Source organism: Chiloscyllium punctatum, chromosome 6, assembly GCF_047496795.1.
Source record: "Chiloscyllium punctatum isolate Juve2018m chromosome 6, sChiPun1.3, whole genome shotgun sequence".
Classification (NCBI taxonomy): domain Eukaryota; kingdom Metazoa; phylum Chordata; class Chondrichthyes; order Orectolobiformes; family Hemiscylliidae; genus Chiloscyllium; species Chiloscyllium punctatum.
The window spans coordinates 30,791,825-30,809,665 of record NC_092744.1 but is presented as its reverse complement, the minus strand read 5'-3'; the positions used below and the strand labels follow the sequence as shown (position 1 = coordinate 30,809,665).

General features: G+C 41.6%; 1 protein-coding gene across 1 annotated transcript; it reads right to left on the bottom strand.

Annotated features, from left to right (window-relative positions):
- Positions 1-297: 297 nt before the first annotated feature.
- Positions 298-15,486, bottom strand: LOC140478832 (fetuin-B-like). Its single transcript, XM_072572284.1, has 7 exons — positions 15,155-15,486; positions 13,344-13,454; positions 11,650-11,737; positions 9,907-10,073; positions 3,428-3,538; positions 3,171-3,257; positions 298-758 (listed from the first exon to the last, which is right to left on the bottom strand). Exons 1-7 carry the CDS (start codon positions 15,350-15,352, stop codon positions 465-467), a joined length of 1,056 nt encoding a protein of 351 aa, XP_072428385.1. The 5' UTR covers positions 15,353-15,486; the 3' UTR covers positions 298-464.
- Between the last annotated feature and the right edge of the window lie 2,355 nt (positions 15,487-17,841).

Below are 17,841 nucleotides of genomic sequence, written 5' to 3'. Positions count from 1 at the left end.
GTTGGACAACTGGAGGTGGGATTAGATCCTCCATCACTGCCAGGTGACCGTTCCAAAACGGTCCTATTTAATACCAATGTCAGGGTCCAGACCCAAATGCTAAAATCCTCCCCAAGTTGTCAGCAAGCAACTTTGTGTTGTATAATATAATTAAATGAAGAGAGTAAGAAAGCGAATCCTTATTAACAGACAGAATAAATGTTCTATTTGAAAGAGTTTGAACAAGACCAGATAGACTGCTTAATATTGTATTTGAGCCTGTGAATGCATTATATATCAAATTATGGAAGCAAACAATTTATTGCAAAGTGCTTTATTGTTTTGCTTATCTGAATCAGTTATACACAGCTTTTACAGATGTGCTTTCTTCATTCTCAATATAACTTACTCTCTAATTTTAAAAAAAAATGGATTTTCTGCCTTCAGGGAATCTCCTTGTTGGATGGATATATTTCACAGCCTGCTTAAATAGAATGAACAGTTCCTCTAAAGTGCCTGGCCCTACCAGGGCAAGTACTTTGAGGTGCAGGCAGCGTTGGAAAGGTAATTCCACGTCCTGAGCCAATAACGAAACCAAGTGCACCTTGCACTTCCTCAGAGGATTCAATTCTCCTGGGAGTTCCACTTCGTGGTTTCAGCTGTTTAATGCGATGTTGCTGCTCAGGACTGGATTGTCTCTTATTTCGTTGTCCTCTTCTTTTACTGTTTCTTTGTTTGATAGGGCCTGCTCCCACTACTTTAGCTGAACTGACCGCTACCTTCAGTAACATAAAGACCATGTCAGCTCCATCAATGCCTTCCAACAAGTCCCACACAACATTTTAAAGCCAATCACTTACATAGTAGGTTGACTATATTTGTAGGAGAAAGTGAGGACTGCAGATGCTAGCGATCAGAGCTGAAAATGTGTTGCTGGAAAAGCACAGCAGGTCAGGCAGCATCCAAGGAGCAGGAGAATCGATGTTTCGGGCATAAGCCCTTCTTCAGGAATGAGGAAAATGTGCCAAGCAGGCTAAGATAAAAGGTAGGGAGGAGGGACTTTGGGGAGGGGTGTTGGAAATGCGATAGGTGGAAGGAGGTTAAGGTGAGGGTGATAAGGTGAGGGTGATAGGCCAGAGTGGGGGTGGGGGCAGAGAGGTCAGGAAGAAGATTGCAGGTTAGGAAGGTGGTGCTGAGTTCGAGGGTTGGACTGAGACAAGGTGGGGGGAGAGGAAATGAGAAAGCTGGAGAAATCTGAGTTCATCCCTAGTGGTTAGAGGGTTCCTAGGCGGACGATGAGGCGCTCTTCCTCCAACCGTCATGTTGCTATGGTCTGGGAATGAAGGAGTCCAAGGACCTGCATGTCCTTGGTGGAGTGGGAGGGGGAGTTGAAGTGTTGAGCCACGGGGTGGTTGGGTTGGTTGGTCCGGGTGTCCCAGAGGTGTTCTCTGAAACATTCCGCAAGTAGGCGGCCTGTCTCCCCAATATAGAGGAGGCTACATCGGGTGCAGTGGATGCAGTAAATGATGTGTGTGGAGGTGCAGGTGAATTTGTGGCGGACATGGAAGGATCCCTTGGGGCCTTGGAGGGAAGTAAGGGGAGAGGTGTAGGCGCAAGTTTTGCATTTCTTGCAGTTGCAGGGGAAGGTGCCAGGAGTGGAGGTTGGGTTGGTGGGGGGTGTGGACCTGACAAGGGAGTCGCGGAGGGAGTGGTCTTTTCAGAACGCTGATAGGGGAGGGGAAGGAAATATATCCTTGGTGGTGGGGTCCGTTTGGAGGTGGCGGAAATGACGAAGGATGATACGATGTATATGGAGGTTGGTGGGGTGGTAGGTGAGGACCAGTGGGGTTCTGTCCTGGTGGCGATTGGAGGGGTGTGACTCAAAGGCGGAGGAGCGGGAAGTGGAGAAGATGCGTTGGAGAGCATCGTCGACCACGTCTGGGGGGAAATTGCAGTCTTTGAAGAAGGAGGCCATCTGGGTTGTCTGGTATTGGAACTGGTCCTCCTGGGAGCAGATGCGGCGGAGACAAAGGAATTGGGAATATGGGATGGCGTTTTTACAGGGGGCAGGGTGGGAGAAGGTGTAATCTAGGTAGCTGTGGGAGTCAGTCGGTTTATGGTGAATGTCCATGATGATTCGGTCGCCTGAGATAGAAATAGAGAGGTCTAGGATGGGGAGGGAGGAGTCTGAGACGGTCCAGGTAAATTTGAGGTCGGGGTGGAAGGTGTTAGTAAAGTCGATGAAGTGTGCAACCTCCTTGTGGGAGCACGAGGCAGCACCGATACAGTCATCGATGTAGCGGAGGAAAAGGGTGGAGGGTGGCGCCAGTGTAGCTGCGGAAGATGGACTGTTCCACATATCCTACAAAGAGGCAGGCATAGCTGGGGCCCATGCAGGTGCCCATGGCTACTCCTTTGGTTTGGAGGAAGTGGGAGGATTGGAAAAAGAAGTTGTTCAGAGTGAGGACCAGTTCAGCCAGTCGAAGGAGGGTGTCAGTGGAAGGGTACTGGTTGGTATGGCAGAAAAGGAAGAAGCAGGTGGCTTTGAGTCCTTTGTGATGGGGGATGGAGGTGTACAGGGACTGGATGTCTTGTATATTCGAGTATATTTGTAATCTAATTAGCAATCTGGTAGAATAATAAGAAGTCTTTTACCATCAGTCACCTACTGGGCAGAATTTAAAATTGGCAATGAAGTTTCCACCTGACAGTTGTAGAATCAGAAAGAGTTCTGTGTCACTTCTACTGGAGATTGTCCAATGAAATTATAAGTACTTGTCAGGAAGCTAATTGGCCAGCATTGACCTTCTCTGGGATTCAAGCCCCCTTGGGAGGAGTAATCCTGCCCCCCAAGAGACTCTACCATTGAAGGAACCAGAAAGAGGCCTAAGTGAACCACACCTTGTGAATGAGGGCGGGATGAGGTCCACCAGGAGGTATTCTCCTTGGTTGGATAAGCACATCGATGATGATGAGATAGTGTAGGGGACGAGCTGAGAATAGTTCACAGGTTAGCGCAACATCAAGGGCCGAAGGGCCTGTTCTGTGCTGTATTGTTCTATGTTCTATGGGAATAGGGGAGGTCCTTTAACTTTGGGACTAGACCCATGGGAAATTAATCCCAAAACCTTTGTCAACTATATTGAGATTCATATTATGAATTTTAATCAAATTGTCCAGTGATTGATTACCTTTGGTCTATAGAGCTCACAATTCACTTCCACTTTCTCCTTCCCAGAAATAGGTTTATACACAGAGGCCGTGCAGAAGCCCTTGTTCTGCAAAGGAAGAAGGTAATATGGAATATTAGTATTATCTGATTTCAAAGTGTTCATTGGATTTATCCAGCTACGCACCTTCACAATCCTATGCAGTAAGTTGAGCTGGCCGAATGAATTATAATATTAATATTTATTGGGCAAATTGAATGTTTGGCAACAATACTTACACCAGTAGCAGATTCTTCTCTACTCCTTGGACAATCTCGAGGCTTGGTAGCTTTAGCACATGCAGTTTCTTGGATTGTAAACTCAACAAATACTTTCTTCCCTGACAAAACCTGAAAGAAAATCATGCAAAAGCTTCTGTTAGTAGTCATTACTGTGAATGATTAGCATTTGCTATTGAAAAAGAATGTCTCCAATATAATCTCAGTGCAATATTTAATAGTGTATACCCATTCCTCCTATTCTATGGGTTGTACGTTGTAACCTGCATACCAATGTGCCACCATCAGCATAGAGAAATAATGCCTGCCACTGCCTCTTGCAATGGATGAGTTACACCATAGGGACAGTGATGTGTCAATATATTTTTGCCCAGAGATTCAACTTTACCAAAGTTGAATTGTATCTTCAACAAGTTGGATCTGTTGGAACGATGGAGTCTTAATGTCAGATGGCCTTTAGCCATTAAACTATTCTTGGTAGGCATTTGATGAATGTCTGCCTTGATGATTTAGAGTAGAAATGTATCCTGCACCAATGTACCTCCCAGCTTGCTGTCATCGTGTGACTTCTACAGTGTTTTCATGAAGCCAAGTTATTTTGCATATGGCTAGAAGGAAGTGCACCAAGTAAATACAGATGGCAACTGGAGAGATCTCAGCTAAAGAGACCAATTAATCACTCTAAACCATCCAGCAGGTTGATTCAGTTAGGTCAATAGATAATAAATATTTTGTGACTATTAATGTGATTACAAAAGGAGAACATCAGGTCAACATTAAGCTTCAGAAAGACACTGACAAGTCTAACAGGATTATGACTTTAATAAAGTTCAGTTCACAGTGTGAAATATCTTAACCGAAATGAAGCCTTCGAAAGTAAGTTTGAGACTATGTAGATGCACCATGGTCATGTTAAGAAGGTAATGAGCCCAATGAATAGTAAGCACGAGATCGGGAGTTCCAGATCATTAATGGCAAACAAAACCCATTTGTTTCTGCTGGAGCAAACGTAAAGATTTGAAGAAAACCCCAGCAAGAGAGACTTGCAACATGTTTCAGTGAGTTAAGCCATTAATTGTAAAACAGCTCCACACAGAGTACAGTCAAGTGTTTACAGTCTGGTTGTCCTCAAGAACAACCTAGAAGACAAGGTAGAAGAGTTGGAAAACAAGAGAGTATTCAAGAAAGTGACAACTCCCTACCCCATGCTAACCATCAAAGTAGTTTTGCTGCAATATACAAAGGCAGACGTTTTCACGACCCTGGAGGCAAAGGATGGTTCCTAGCAAGTGAAGCTGGGTTAAAGCTGCAGCTTTCTAACCACGGTCTGGATGCTGGTTGGGAGATACAGGTGGTTGCACATTCCATTTGACATTCCATGTCTCCACAAGAATATCAATACAGACATGAGATAGTTAGTGATCTCTCTGGAGTAGAAATATAGTGTATGACCTGCTGATTTACAGATGAAGAAAAATGATGGAAAAAAATCATAGATGACCACTGTCAAAATCTAGTGCGAATACTTGACCAAGCTTACCAGATATCTGTGAAGCTACGCAAGAAAACAAAATGCAGGTTAAAATGCAATAGTCCATAGACCATGTATAGGCAGGATTAGGTTTTTGCTTGGATCTCAAAAAGGTGAGAGCTTAAGCAGTGATGCAGTGATCAATAGATGTGAAAGCAGAGCAATGATTTATTAGATTTGTCAACTTCTTGGCAAAATTCTTGCCCAATCTATTGTCAGAGTGTGAATCATTATGCCAACTCACAGCCAAGGATGTTCAGTGGTTTTGGCAGACAGAACAAAAATCAGCATCTGCTCAAATCAAATGACTAATGACGGCAATGTATGTGCTGAAATAATACAACACAAACACTGAAGTGACCCTATAGTGTGACACAATTCAGTGAATACTTGTAACAACCTTCATGCAACAAGGACAACTTGTTACATTTGCATCCAGGACATTAACGCAAATGAAGAATGCCAGGCCATTGCCTTCACTTGTGAACATTTTCATTAATGCCTACATGGAAGAGACAAAATGATTGTCAAGTCCGACTACAATCCACTACAAAATGGTTTCCTTGAATCTCTACCATCTGCTCTAATGCACTTGTAAAGAATGATACTCCGGTTACATCTTGACATGGCGTGGGAAAGGAAGAAGTGCTGTTGAGACCATCACCACTTAAGAAGAAAATGGAAGTTGTTACAGTAGAATGTCAAACCTTCTTGACCCAACGTGAAGCAGTAGTTTGACATGCTCTGGAAGTCATCCACACTGCAGAAGCATTGAATTTAACGGACAAGCTCCTTGCTCAAACCATGAGAACTACCTTGAAAGATGAGATACTCTAGATGCAACTCTCCAAGTGTTGCATGAAATAGTAGCAAAAGAATAGCCTGAAAGCATCAAGATCAAAGCTTCTTGCCACAAGAGCTTATTGCACATACAAGAAATGAATTGATGGCCTTAGATGGCACATTGTACAAAGGAAATTGCGTCATTATGCCTTAGGAATTGAGAGGAAAGTTACTAAAGTACATCAATGAAAACTGCTGAGGAATTGAGTCAAATCTGAGGAAAACAAAAGATATTTTCTGCAGGCTAAAGGTATGCAACAAAATCAAGGACCACATCAGTGCAATTCTTGAAATAAAGATTAAGCTAAGTAAGCTAGATGTCATCTCAGATGGACCATGGATGAAGCTGGAAATAGACTTCTTAATTCATGCAGGAACTGATTATCTTGTCACTACAGATTACTATTTTAGCTGTTAGATAGACTAGCTGACATCAATCGCTACTAGTGAGATTGTAGAAATTCAATTCACACATTGCCATTATAGCCTTCTATGCAGTGTGATAAGCAAAAATGGTCCTCATTCACAAGGGAAGAAGTCAGCTACTTCACAAATGACTGGCCAATTCAAAACTATATATTATCTCCACATTAGTCCCAGTTAAATGGCTGAGTTAGCCGTGAAAATCATCATAGGAATCAAGCAAATCCAGCCCCGATATATACAGAATAATCTGTGACTGGAAAAACACATCCACAGAAGGCATGGAGAGAATTCCAGTATGAAAACTGATGTCATGCCATACGACTCTTTCAAGTGCAAAAATCTATTGAAACCAGAAGAAATTATAGGTACAAGTAACAAAATCAAAGTGAAATAATGGAAAACCAAATTTCAATTTGGCAACACCATCAAGTCATTGGCAGAATTAAGTACTAAAGAACCAGTCAAGATACAAACCTTTATCTCATTCACCAAGAGGCAGCTCATGTGGAGTTGTGGATAGTGCCAAAGGATGTTGCAGGTTACAGAGGGATGTAGATAAGCTGCAAAGTGGGTCTGAGAGGTGACAAATGGAGTTTAATGCAGAAAAGTGTAAGGTAATTCACTTTGGAAGAGGCAACATGAATAAAGAGTACTGGGGTAATGGTAAGATTTTTGATAGTGTGGATGAGCAGAGAGAACTTGGTGTACATGTACATAGGTCCCTGAAAGTTGCCACCCAGGCGATAGGGTTGTTAAGAAGATATACGGTGTGTTAGCTTTTATTGATAGAGGGATTGAGTTTCTGAGCCATGGGTTTATGTTACAGCTGTACAAAATTCTGATGCAGCCACACTTGGAATATTACATACAGTTCTTCCTATATTGCATTATAGGAAGGATGTGGAAGCTTGGAAATGTTTCAGAAGCGATCTGGCATAGAGGGAAGGTTTTATGAGGAAAAGCTGTTTTCATTAGAGAGAAGGTTGAGACGTGACTTAATTGAAACATATAAGATAATCAGAGGGTTAGATAGGGTGGATAGTGAAATACTTTTTTTCCTTGGATGGTGATGGCTAGCACGAGGGAACATAGCTTTAAATTTAGGGGTGATAGTTAAAGGACAGATGTCAGAGATAGTTTCATTACTCAGAGGATAGTAGGGGCATGAAACACCCTGCTTGCAACAGAAGTAGACTCACCAAATTTAAGGGCATTTAAATAGTGATTGGATAAACACATAGATGAAACTGGTATAGTGTAGGTTAGATGGGCTTCAGATTGGTTCCACAGGTCGGCACAACATCGAGGGCTGAAGGGCCTGTACTGCGCTGTAATGTTCTATGCTCTATGTTATGTTATGTTGCAAATTAGGACCTGTGTGAAGCAATTATCACCCTAATCATACAGGATGAAAGTGAATAACTGGATATACTATCACAACAGTTGACGCATAAGTACAACTAGAGAAACTGTTTTCTTATGACAGATGAGGAAGATGTGAATTGACCACCTGCACAGTGTGCACTGAAGCAGAGGCAGTGATTAACTAGATTCCAGTGCAGCAGTATGTTCAGACAGCACTGCTGCCCATACAGTATTTCTATTGAGTCATAGAGATGTACAGCATGGAAACAGACTCTTCGATCCAACTCATCCATGTCAACCAGATATCCTAAATTAATCTAATCCTATTTGCCAGCACTTGGCCCATATCACTCTAAACCTCTCCTTTTCATATACCCATCCAAATGCCTTTTAAATGTTGTAATTGTAACAGCCTCCACCATTTCCTCTGGCAGCTCATTGCATACACACACCACCCTCTGCATGAAAATATTGCCACTTAGGTCCCTTTTAAATCTTTCCTCTCTGATTTTAAACCTATGCCCTCTAGTTTTGGATTCCGCTACCCTGGGGAAAAGACCGTGGCTAATCACCCTACTCACGCCCCTCACAATTCTGTGAAATTCTATAAGGTCACGGCTTAGCCTCTGACACCCCAGGGAAAACAGCCTAGCCCATTCAGCCTATTCCCATAGCTCAAACCTTTCAATCCTGACAATATCCTTGTAAATCTTTTCTGAACTATTTCAAGTTTCACAATATCCTTGCTATAACAGGGAGAACAGAATTGAATGCAGAATTCCAAAAGTGGCCTAATCAATGTCCTGTACAGCCGCAATATAACCTCCCAACTCCTTTCCTCAATGCACTGACCAATAAAGGAAAGCATACTAAATGCTTTCTTCAATACTCTGTCTACCTGGGACACTACTTTCAAAGAACTATGAACCTGCACTCCAAGGTCTCTTTGTTCAGCATCACTCCCCAGGACCTTACCATTAAGTTTATAAATCCTGCCCTGATTTGCCTTTCCAAAAGCAGCACCTCATATTTATCTAAAGTTCATCTGCCATTCCTCAGCCCATTTTCCCATCTGATCAAGGTCATGTTGTATCCTGAGATAGCCTCCTTCACTGTTCACTACACCTTCAATTTTGCTGTCATTGACAAACATACTAACTATACCTTCTATGTTCACTTTCAAATCATTTATAAATTCTGAAGAGTAGTAGACCCCACACCAATCCTTGTGGCACACCAATGGTCACAGGCCTCCAGTCTGAAAAGCAATCCTGCATCACCACCCACTGTCTTCTACCTTCAAACCAGTTTTGTATCCAAAAGGCTAGTTCTCCCCATATTGCATAAAATCTAATCTTGCTAATCAGTCTCCCATGCTGAATCTTGTCGAATTCCATGGATCAAACCTTTTGAAAAGATGTTGGATTATCTTTCAAACTTGAAACACAGGTGGTTCTCCTATAACACGTGTTTATTAAATGCGATTTGGCCGTAATGCGATCAGTGAATTGCGAACCATCTTTTAATAAAGCAAATTCCTATTTGCTGTTCGGTGATTCCAACCCCGGCACTAACTGAACAGCAATACACAGCCTCAGCAAAATACAAACCCCGTGCTCAGCTAAAACAGGAAAGTAATCAGCTCTGCAAGCCTTGAAACTGAGCTAGAAACTGGAAATTGTAGTCTACATTTCGAAGGAAGTTTATTTCAAACCAGGGGAGAATCTCGAGAAGGACTGAACTTCGGCATTGACATCACGTGGTCAGTCAGCTCGTGTGCTTTCTGGTGAAGAGCTTCATGAAAGGTACAGTGCTGTAGTCAGTGATTTCAGTGTTAAATTTACCATATTATTTCATTAAAATGCATGATTTAAAGATTTACTTAGACTGTGCTATCATTTCTGTTGAGCTAACTATTACTTTTGCTTTGATTTTTACTGATATTTCTGGCGGTTTACCCCAACCTTGTTTTTCCAATGGGCCCCCTTATTTATAGCATGCAGCTTTCTATAACAGGGTGTTGCACAGGAACGCAATTACCACATTCTCTGAAAACTACCCGTACTCATAGACTTTGGGAACATCCAGACAGAATATCAGTTGTAAGGTAATTAATGTATTGTTGTTGTCCACATCTCAGAACAATTTCACTGTCACTGAATGTTCAATGCAAAATTGTCAAATTTAGACAGTAAATCTCAAAATGAACAGATTTTATTTTGAAAATATTTCTTGATCGAATCTGTAGAAATATCTTTAAATGAAAAACAGTTCAGATTTTTCCTTAAGCTTTTCTGAGAAAAAGTAACTTTACCTGAGAGGCAGCTCTTGTTATTTGCTGGACTGAAAAATAATTTGTTGTGCTGTTGTTTCTGTTATATTTTTGTAATGCCATCATGACAGTTGGATTGACATCTGAATGGTTGAGTGGTATGCGATGTGGGCAGCTTGGGCATCTACTCAAAACCATGTCATCTGAGTCTTCACAAAAATAGAAAAAGTAGAGAAAACTCAATTAAGTTGTATTTTTGTTTTTAACTAATCATTACATTTTCTTCAAATGTTTTGAATTATTGAAAATATAGCCTTGTAGGAATAACCTGGTCAGGTGTCCATGCTACATGACAGACAGTTGTCCATCATGGCTTTGCACATCCATGTGTTTGTTATAGTAATGTCAATCTCCACATAACAATGTTATATAATTTCAGCATAATTGCTGTATATGAAGATTGAAGAAGACACTTCCAAATACGCAGTAACAATCTTCCATAATGATGTTGTGAGGCACTGGTGTTCCACAATGATTGCAGTGGGTACTGTCATGAACTGTGGCAGTAGCAATCTCCACAATACTGTTGGAATTTCCATTAGCGATTAGAATGTGAAAATTGGTAACATGGCGGGGCTGGATAACCAGCTTCCCACCCACCTTTAAGCTCCCCCACCTCCCTTAATAATGTGGGTGGTTGGTGCCAGCTGAGTTAATTGAGGTAGATAAAAGCTTAATTGGCCCTAATATTATCCTGCCCATTCCACAACATGGCTGGCCAATGGACAGGCAGACAGAAATGGGCAGTTTTTTTTTAAGTACAAAGGAAAAGCTGTACTCTCTTTGGAAGATGTCCTTTGTCCATCAGGAACTCACCACAGAATATATTACTGCTCCTTTATGGCTCCTGAAAAGGCTATTTCATTTCCTGCCAACTAGTCATTGACTTTGCTTCTGAAAAGACAGGCCTATAAAATCTGCCCAAGGATTACCTGGCACAAGCAGCACAGATACATTTAAAGGGAATTTAGACATATTCATTGGGAAGAAAGCAGTAGAGATTGACATTGGATTAGGTAAAATAAAGGATGATGGATGTGAAGCATCTACATCAGCATGCAGTGGTTGAGTAGAATTATCTGCTTTTCTGCCGTAAATTCAACATAATTCAGTGTTAGATTCTGAGATAGCTCAAGATAGTTTGCCATGTGTGAGTTTGACCAGATCTGACAGATAGTTCCAGCAGCAATTTTCATAGAGTAAAAGTAAGATAGTAAGTAAGTAAGATAGATGAGGTCATTATGAGGCCGATGCAGTGGTGTTGTGGTAATATCCCTGGACTGAAGCTTCAGGCTAATGCTTTGGGAATATGCGCTCAAATCCTACATGGAGAAAACATAAATCATGAAAAATAGCCTAGATTTTTAAAAATATGTTAGACAAACTCTGGCCTTACCAGTGAAACCGACATAAAAAGTAAGAGTTCAAAAAGGAAAAGGCCACAATAAAATCTCTTGCAGGATAAAACAGGTTATGCAAGAGCAAGTACAATGCTCATTAAAGCAGAGACAGGAAGGATACATATTTAAAACACAGAGACCAAAAGGGGAACAAAGGATTGAAAGAAATAACGAAATGGGAAAAGCACCAATGGTCAACCAGTTTGGTAAAATATCTGGTTAATGAACCTGACCAAATTGAGCTGTAATATCCTTGTTTTGAACACAATAGTCAACTCTGCCTCATGCACAGCAAAAACCACGTTACCTCAATTCCCTGTCCTACCTGGTGATATTAAACATCGGTATTTGTGAATCCGAACGAGTCGTGTCGTTGGGCTGATTTGTAATTGGACTTTACAGTCACCAGAAATCTATTTGAATTAAGAAAAATATCCATTGTTAGCTATCTGCAGTTTACTTGTTACCCCAGCTACAGTTTGTTCTCAATATGGGAAGGAGTCAAGACCATCTCGACTTGTAGCTGTACTCAGAGGAGCTTTTGCAGTTTATTGGTAGCGTTATTACTCTGGGTTAGGAGATCTGAGTTCAAGTACCATCTGCCCCAGAGATGTTTTACACAATGTCTGAACATCACCGTTTTCAGCATTTGCTCTTAGTACTGAAACAAGATACAATAAAATCATGAGATCATCATCTGAGTAGATTCATGAACTACTAAACATTTCTGTTTTCTTTTACGATAAGTAATTTTATGCTTGGAATAAGACATAAGCATTCAAATTTGTGATCTCAGCCTGTCAGAGATATGTAAATACAATTTGTTGTGATTATAGATAGGAAAATCAATTGGAATCAACACTCGTGCTCATTATTCAGCATACTGCCTTCAGTGGCAGTTAAGAAAATTATCAGATTAAGATGTGATGCTTTATAGTCAAAAAGTTTGCCAACCTCCACTATGACGATGCACATTTGGCTAAATGGCCATTTGAGCAAGGTGCTGGGAAATGTGATTGACATTAGTGAAGCAATCCTTCAGTGGTGTGATAACTGGGTGGCTGGTTTTCAATGTAAAGGGATGCCAATAGCATGGGTTTGGTTCCCACACCAGCTAAGATTACCATGAAGAATTCTCCTTCTTAAACACCCCCTTTGCCTGAGACATGATGACCCTCAGGTTAGACCGCTACCAGTTATGTCTCTCTCTCTCTAATGAGAGAACAGCTCTCTGGTCTGGTAAGACAATGGCAACTTTACTTTTGTTATGGTCAAATAGACATTTTTAAACAAGAAGCTGGGGAGTTATCTCTGGTGTTGCAACTGAATTTTGCACCTCAATCAATAGAAAAAAAATCAGATTATCTGGTCAGTATCTGGTTTGTTGGAGTTTATTGTGTGTCTATCGGTTGGTTGATTTCCTAAATTACAACAACAATACTTCAGAAGTAATTCGTTGGCGATAAAGGGTTTAAGGATATACTGTAGACGTGAAATGTGTGTTCATAGCGTGGCCAAATGGGTTGTTTATCAACCTGCAAATCTTTCCAATATGCCTATAGCAGGCAGTAAGAGCGAGCAAGTTTTCTGGCCAACTAAGTTTAATGCTGTTCAAGAAAAATCTAACCACAGAAACAGACTACATTGTCTGCCTCATGTCACACTGTAATACAAAAAATATTCTTCCACTCTGTGCCTGTGCATAATATACCTCACTGAGACAGAGGCTAGTGTAACCACAAAATTCCATTTAGTTGATGTTCAGTATGCCTCAGTGCTAAAAGAACATTGTACCACCTACTGGAAGATCAGTGCTCCCCACAATTTCCCCTCAGATAGCACAGCAGTGCAGATAACAAGTGAACAAGCAATGGCCTTAGAGTGGGTGCTGACCGGGACATTTTATTGGAATAGACACAGTAAGTGAGTAGCTCTACCTCATACACATTTCCAAGAATATTAACAATATATTTAAAATAAATGTCTCAGCCAAATTATACATTCAAAAAGGAGACTTACAGCCTCAGGGCCTGATCGTAATTCACATTCTGCCAGAGGTTTTGGGTTCAGTGAGTGGCACTTAGTCTCCAATACCTCAAACTCCAAGTAAGCAGAGGACACACCTTGCTTCTGTTAGAAAAAAAAGTACGATTTAGCATTGATCAAAAACTGTCACACTTGCAGAGCTGTGGTGCATATTCAAATCAAAAACCCATTGAAACTGGAACAAAACTCCCACAAATGGAGGTTAAGTAAATGAGAAAATATGAGCACAGCTAGAAAATACGAGGCTGTTTGAATAGAGAAACACCAAGAGAACTCTGCACACCAGATGAACTCGATGTCCTTGTGCATTAATCACAAAAGGTTGGCATGCACATACTCAAGTAATTAGGAAGGCAAATTAAATGTTGGCATTTATTACAATGGGAATGGAATATAAAAGTAGAGATGTCCAGTGTAACAGTATAGTGCACTGTTGAGATTCCATCTGGGATATTTGGTATGGGGGTTTTGGTGTCCTTACTTGGGGAAGATAAACTTGTTTGAAGCAGTTTAGAAAAGGTTCACTAGATTGATAGCTGGGTTGGAAGAGCGTGTCTTTTGAGGAACGTTTGAGCAGGTTGGACCTGTACTCATTGGCAGTTAAAAGAATAAGAGATGTTCTTATTGAAACACTTAAAGATCCTAAAGAGGCTTGACAGGATATATTCTTTGAGGTTCTTTCTTCTCTTGACCCTTGGAAGAATCTAGAAGTAAATGGCAATGTTTTAAAAGTAGGGATTTTCCATTTAAGATGAAGGTGAGAAGGAATTTCTTCTCTCAGAAGGTTGGTAGTCTTTGAAATTCTCTTCAACGGAGAACAGGGGAGGCTGGGTCATTGAAAATAGTTAGAACAGAGTCAGGCAGATCTTTGTTCAACAAGGAAATCGAGGGTTATGGGAGACAGATTTGAAGGTAAAGATAAGGCCACAATAATTTCTGAACCATGGAGAGATAATCTCTCCACGCTTCAGGCTTACTGCCTTTATTCCTGATAAAGGGCTTTTGCCCGAAACGTCGATTTCGCTGCTCCTTGGATGCTGCCTGAACTGCTGTGCTCTTCACCACCACTAATCCAGAATCTGGTTTCCAGCATCTGCAGTCATTGTTTTTACCTAAGGCTACAATAAGATAGGCCAAGATCTCATTGAATGGCAGATCAGACTTATTAGGGGTCAAATGTCTAATCCTGCTCCAATATTTCATGATCTTATGCATTAAATTGCTGATTGCACCAGTTGTATTTTTACTGCATATTGATATAACAGTAGCATTGTAAGAATATACATGTTAGCCAATGGGGTCAGCTACACCATGAACATTGCCAACAACAATAGAGTGATGCTTTAATTAGAACATAATTAGGAACATATTACAGCATTGTTTCAAATACAAAAGGTTAAGCTTAAAGAAAACTGCTACCGTGAAGAAATTGTACACACTTTATCAATAATAATTTAAGCTAATTTCAAACCACACTGTTCAATGATCTTAAACTCAAATGACAGTGGTTGCGTATAAAAGAATTTAGCTGTCAAAGTCTCATTGAAACTGAAAATACTGGATCTATACTGCAGGTCTGCCAATATTTGTAGAGCAAACCTTTTGTCAGAACTGCTGAAAATATCAGTCTCTGGGACTGTCTCAATGTTACTATGCTGCAAATACCTAATCACAGTATTTGGTTAATAAAATGTAATAGGATGTTTATTTTCAATTGTTTATCTTCTAAATGCAGACTCATAGCAAGTAAACTAATCTTAGCACTATATTTTACCTGTACTTACCCCCCTGACTTCCTGGGCATTTTCAATTTTGTTTAGCGTGTACTTGTATCCTGCTGGCTGGTCAGCATTGATGTGTTCCACTGCTAGATCTGCTGCCTTCACTACCCGTGTCTCATTGCAGGAAAGGGCTCTGTAAGAGGCTGCAAAGGAGACCTGGAAGAGTTGAGTGCTGATCAGCAAAGTAATAAACAGCCTCATGCTGTTGAGAACTGCAATAATGGAGTTGTACAGTGTTTAGGAGACAGACCAACTGCTATTTTCAGCATTAAGAAATTCAGAGCAGCATTGATAACTACACCACAGTAGGTAGATTCCAATCGTTCAGCTACTGTCTAAATGCCATGTGATTTCAGACCACACATTTGACCATGGGAAAAATAAACATGCCAAAACAAATATAAAAATTGATAAACTCAAAGAGTTTCAATGACTTAGCAAATTCTAAAGCAAAGGTCATTTGAATCACACATACAGTACAGTTACTACTGTAGTTAGTGCAGGTCTGGGCTATGTTCTCATGATGGTCAAAGGAAAGTTTCACCAAGAACCTCACCAAGACTGCCACACCTGGCAGAATCGAATGGAAGTAGTGCAGTGTTCTGTGAAAGTGAGCGGGTGTCAGAAGCAGAGAGAAGAAAACAGAAGGACATACGTATCCCAAGGCAGCAACTCATCCAAAAATCAGTCACCTGCAATATTCTGTTCTACTTATAGCAGAACCTTATGAGCACAGATCAAGTTTCCCAGTTACCCATACACCCATCAGCACACACTTGTATTAGCCCTTTATACTGCAATCTGAGATGGAAGTATCAGGTATTGGTCAGAACAAGGGAAGCAACTGAGCAATTTTATGTTAACAATGGTTGTCTTGAAGAACTTGTTCTTTGTGGGCTATTAAGCTGCATCACAGAATAGATGGAGAGTATGGTTCATAAAGCATTATTATTTGTGCTATAGAGTACAAGGACAAGGAAGTTCTGTTGAACATGTGCAAAACACTTATTCAACCTCAGCTGGAGTACCGTTTATGTTTCTAGAGCAACATTATAGTGTGAATGTGAATGTGAACACATTACAGCAAGTACAAAAGAAATACAAATTGTTCCATGGATGGGAAACTTCAGTTGTGAGAATAGATTGAAGAGGTTGGGATAGTTCCCCTTGGACAGAAGAAAGCTAAGAGAAGATCTGATGGAAGATTTAAATCCATGAGAGGTCTGACTGTTCCCACATAAAAATATTGAGACCGGAAGGATGCTGATTTAAAGTGATTTGCAGACATAGCAAATGTGAGAGAAAACTTATTCACACAGCAAGTGGGTTGGGTCTGAACTACACTGTCTGAAAGCATGGTGGAGACAGAGGCAATTGAAGCATTCAAGAGAGGAATTAAATAGAAACAATATTCAAGGTTAGAGTGAAAAAGGCAGGTGAGTGGTATGAAGACATAAAATTCATTGGAAAGCTAATGGGCCAAATAGCCTCATTGAGCTCTGCAACACAGGCGGTACGGTTAGCACTGCTGCCTCACAGTGCCAGGCACCTGGGTTTAATTCCAGTTTCAGATGACTGTCTGTGTGAAGTTTGCACGTTCTCTCCATGTCTGTGTGTGTTTCCTCTGGGTGCTCTGGTTTCTTCCCACAATCCAAAAATGTGCAGGTCAGGTGAATTGGGCAAAAGTGAGGACTGCAGATGCTGGAGATTAGAGTGGTGCTGGAAAAGCACAGCAGGTCAGGCAGCATCCAAGGAGCAGGAAAATCGACGTTTCGGGCAAAAGCCCTTCATCAGGAATGAAGGCAGGGAGCCTCCGGGGTGGAGAGATGAATGGGAGTGGGGTGGGCTGGGGAGAAGGTACCAAGAGTATAATAGGTGGATGGAGGTGGGGATGAAGGTAATAGGTCAGAAAGAAGAGTGGAGCAGATAGGTGGGAAGGAAGATTGGCGGGTAGGAGAGGTCATGAGGATAATGCTGACCTGGAAAGTTGGAACTGGGATGAGGTGGGAGAAGGGGAAATGAGGAAACTGGTGAAGTCCACATTGATGCCCTGGAGTTGAAGTGTTCCGAGGCAGAAGATGATACGTTCTTCCTCCAGGCGTCGGGTGGTGAGGAATGGTGGTGGAAGAGGCCCAGGACCTGCATGTCCTCGGCTGAGTAGGAAGGCGAGTTGAAATGTTGGGTCACGGGACAATGGGGTTGATTGGTGCGGGTGTCCCGGAGATGTTCCCTAAAGCGCACTGCGAGAAAGTGTCCAGTCTCCCCAATGTAAAGGAGACAGCATCGGGAGCAAAGGACAACAATAAATGACATTGGTGGATGTGCAGGTGAAACTTTGATAGATGTGGAAGGCTCCTTTGGGGCTTGGATTGAGGTGAGGGAGGAGGTGTGGGTGCAGGTTTTACAATTCCTATGGTGGCAGGGGAGGGTGCAAGGAGGGGAAGGTGGGCTATTGGGGGGCAAAAAACTGACCAGGTAGTCATGGAGGGAACGGTCTTTCTGGAAAGCGGAAAGGGGTGGGGAGGGACATATACTCCTGGTGGTGGGGTCCATTTGGAGGTGGAAGAAATGTCAGCAGATGATGCGGTCAATGCGAAGGTTGGTAGGATGGAAGGTGAGAACCAGGGGGGGTTCTGTCCTTGTTGTGGTTGGAGGGGTGGGGTTTGAGGGTGGACGTGCGGGATTTAGAT

Excerpts from the sequence above, each read along its gene's own strand:
- LOC140478832 (XM_072572284.1), bottom strand. The coding sequence starts at position 15,352 with ATGAGGCTGTTTATTACTTTGCTGATCAGCACTCAACTCTTCCAGGTC. Across the intron at positions 13,455-15,154 it reads ATGCCCAGGAAGTCAGGGGG|AAGCAAGGTGTGTCCTCTGC; the intron begins GTAAGTACAGGT and ends TTTTTCTAACAG. Across the intron at positions 10,074-11,649 it reads CCGATGTTTAATATCACCAG|ACTCAGATGACATGGTTTTG; the intron begins GTAGGACAGGGA and ends ATTTTTGTGAAG.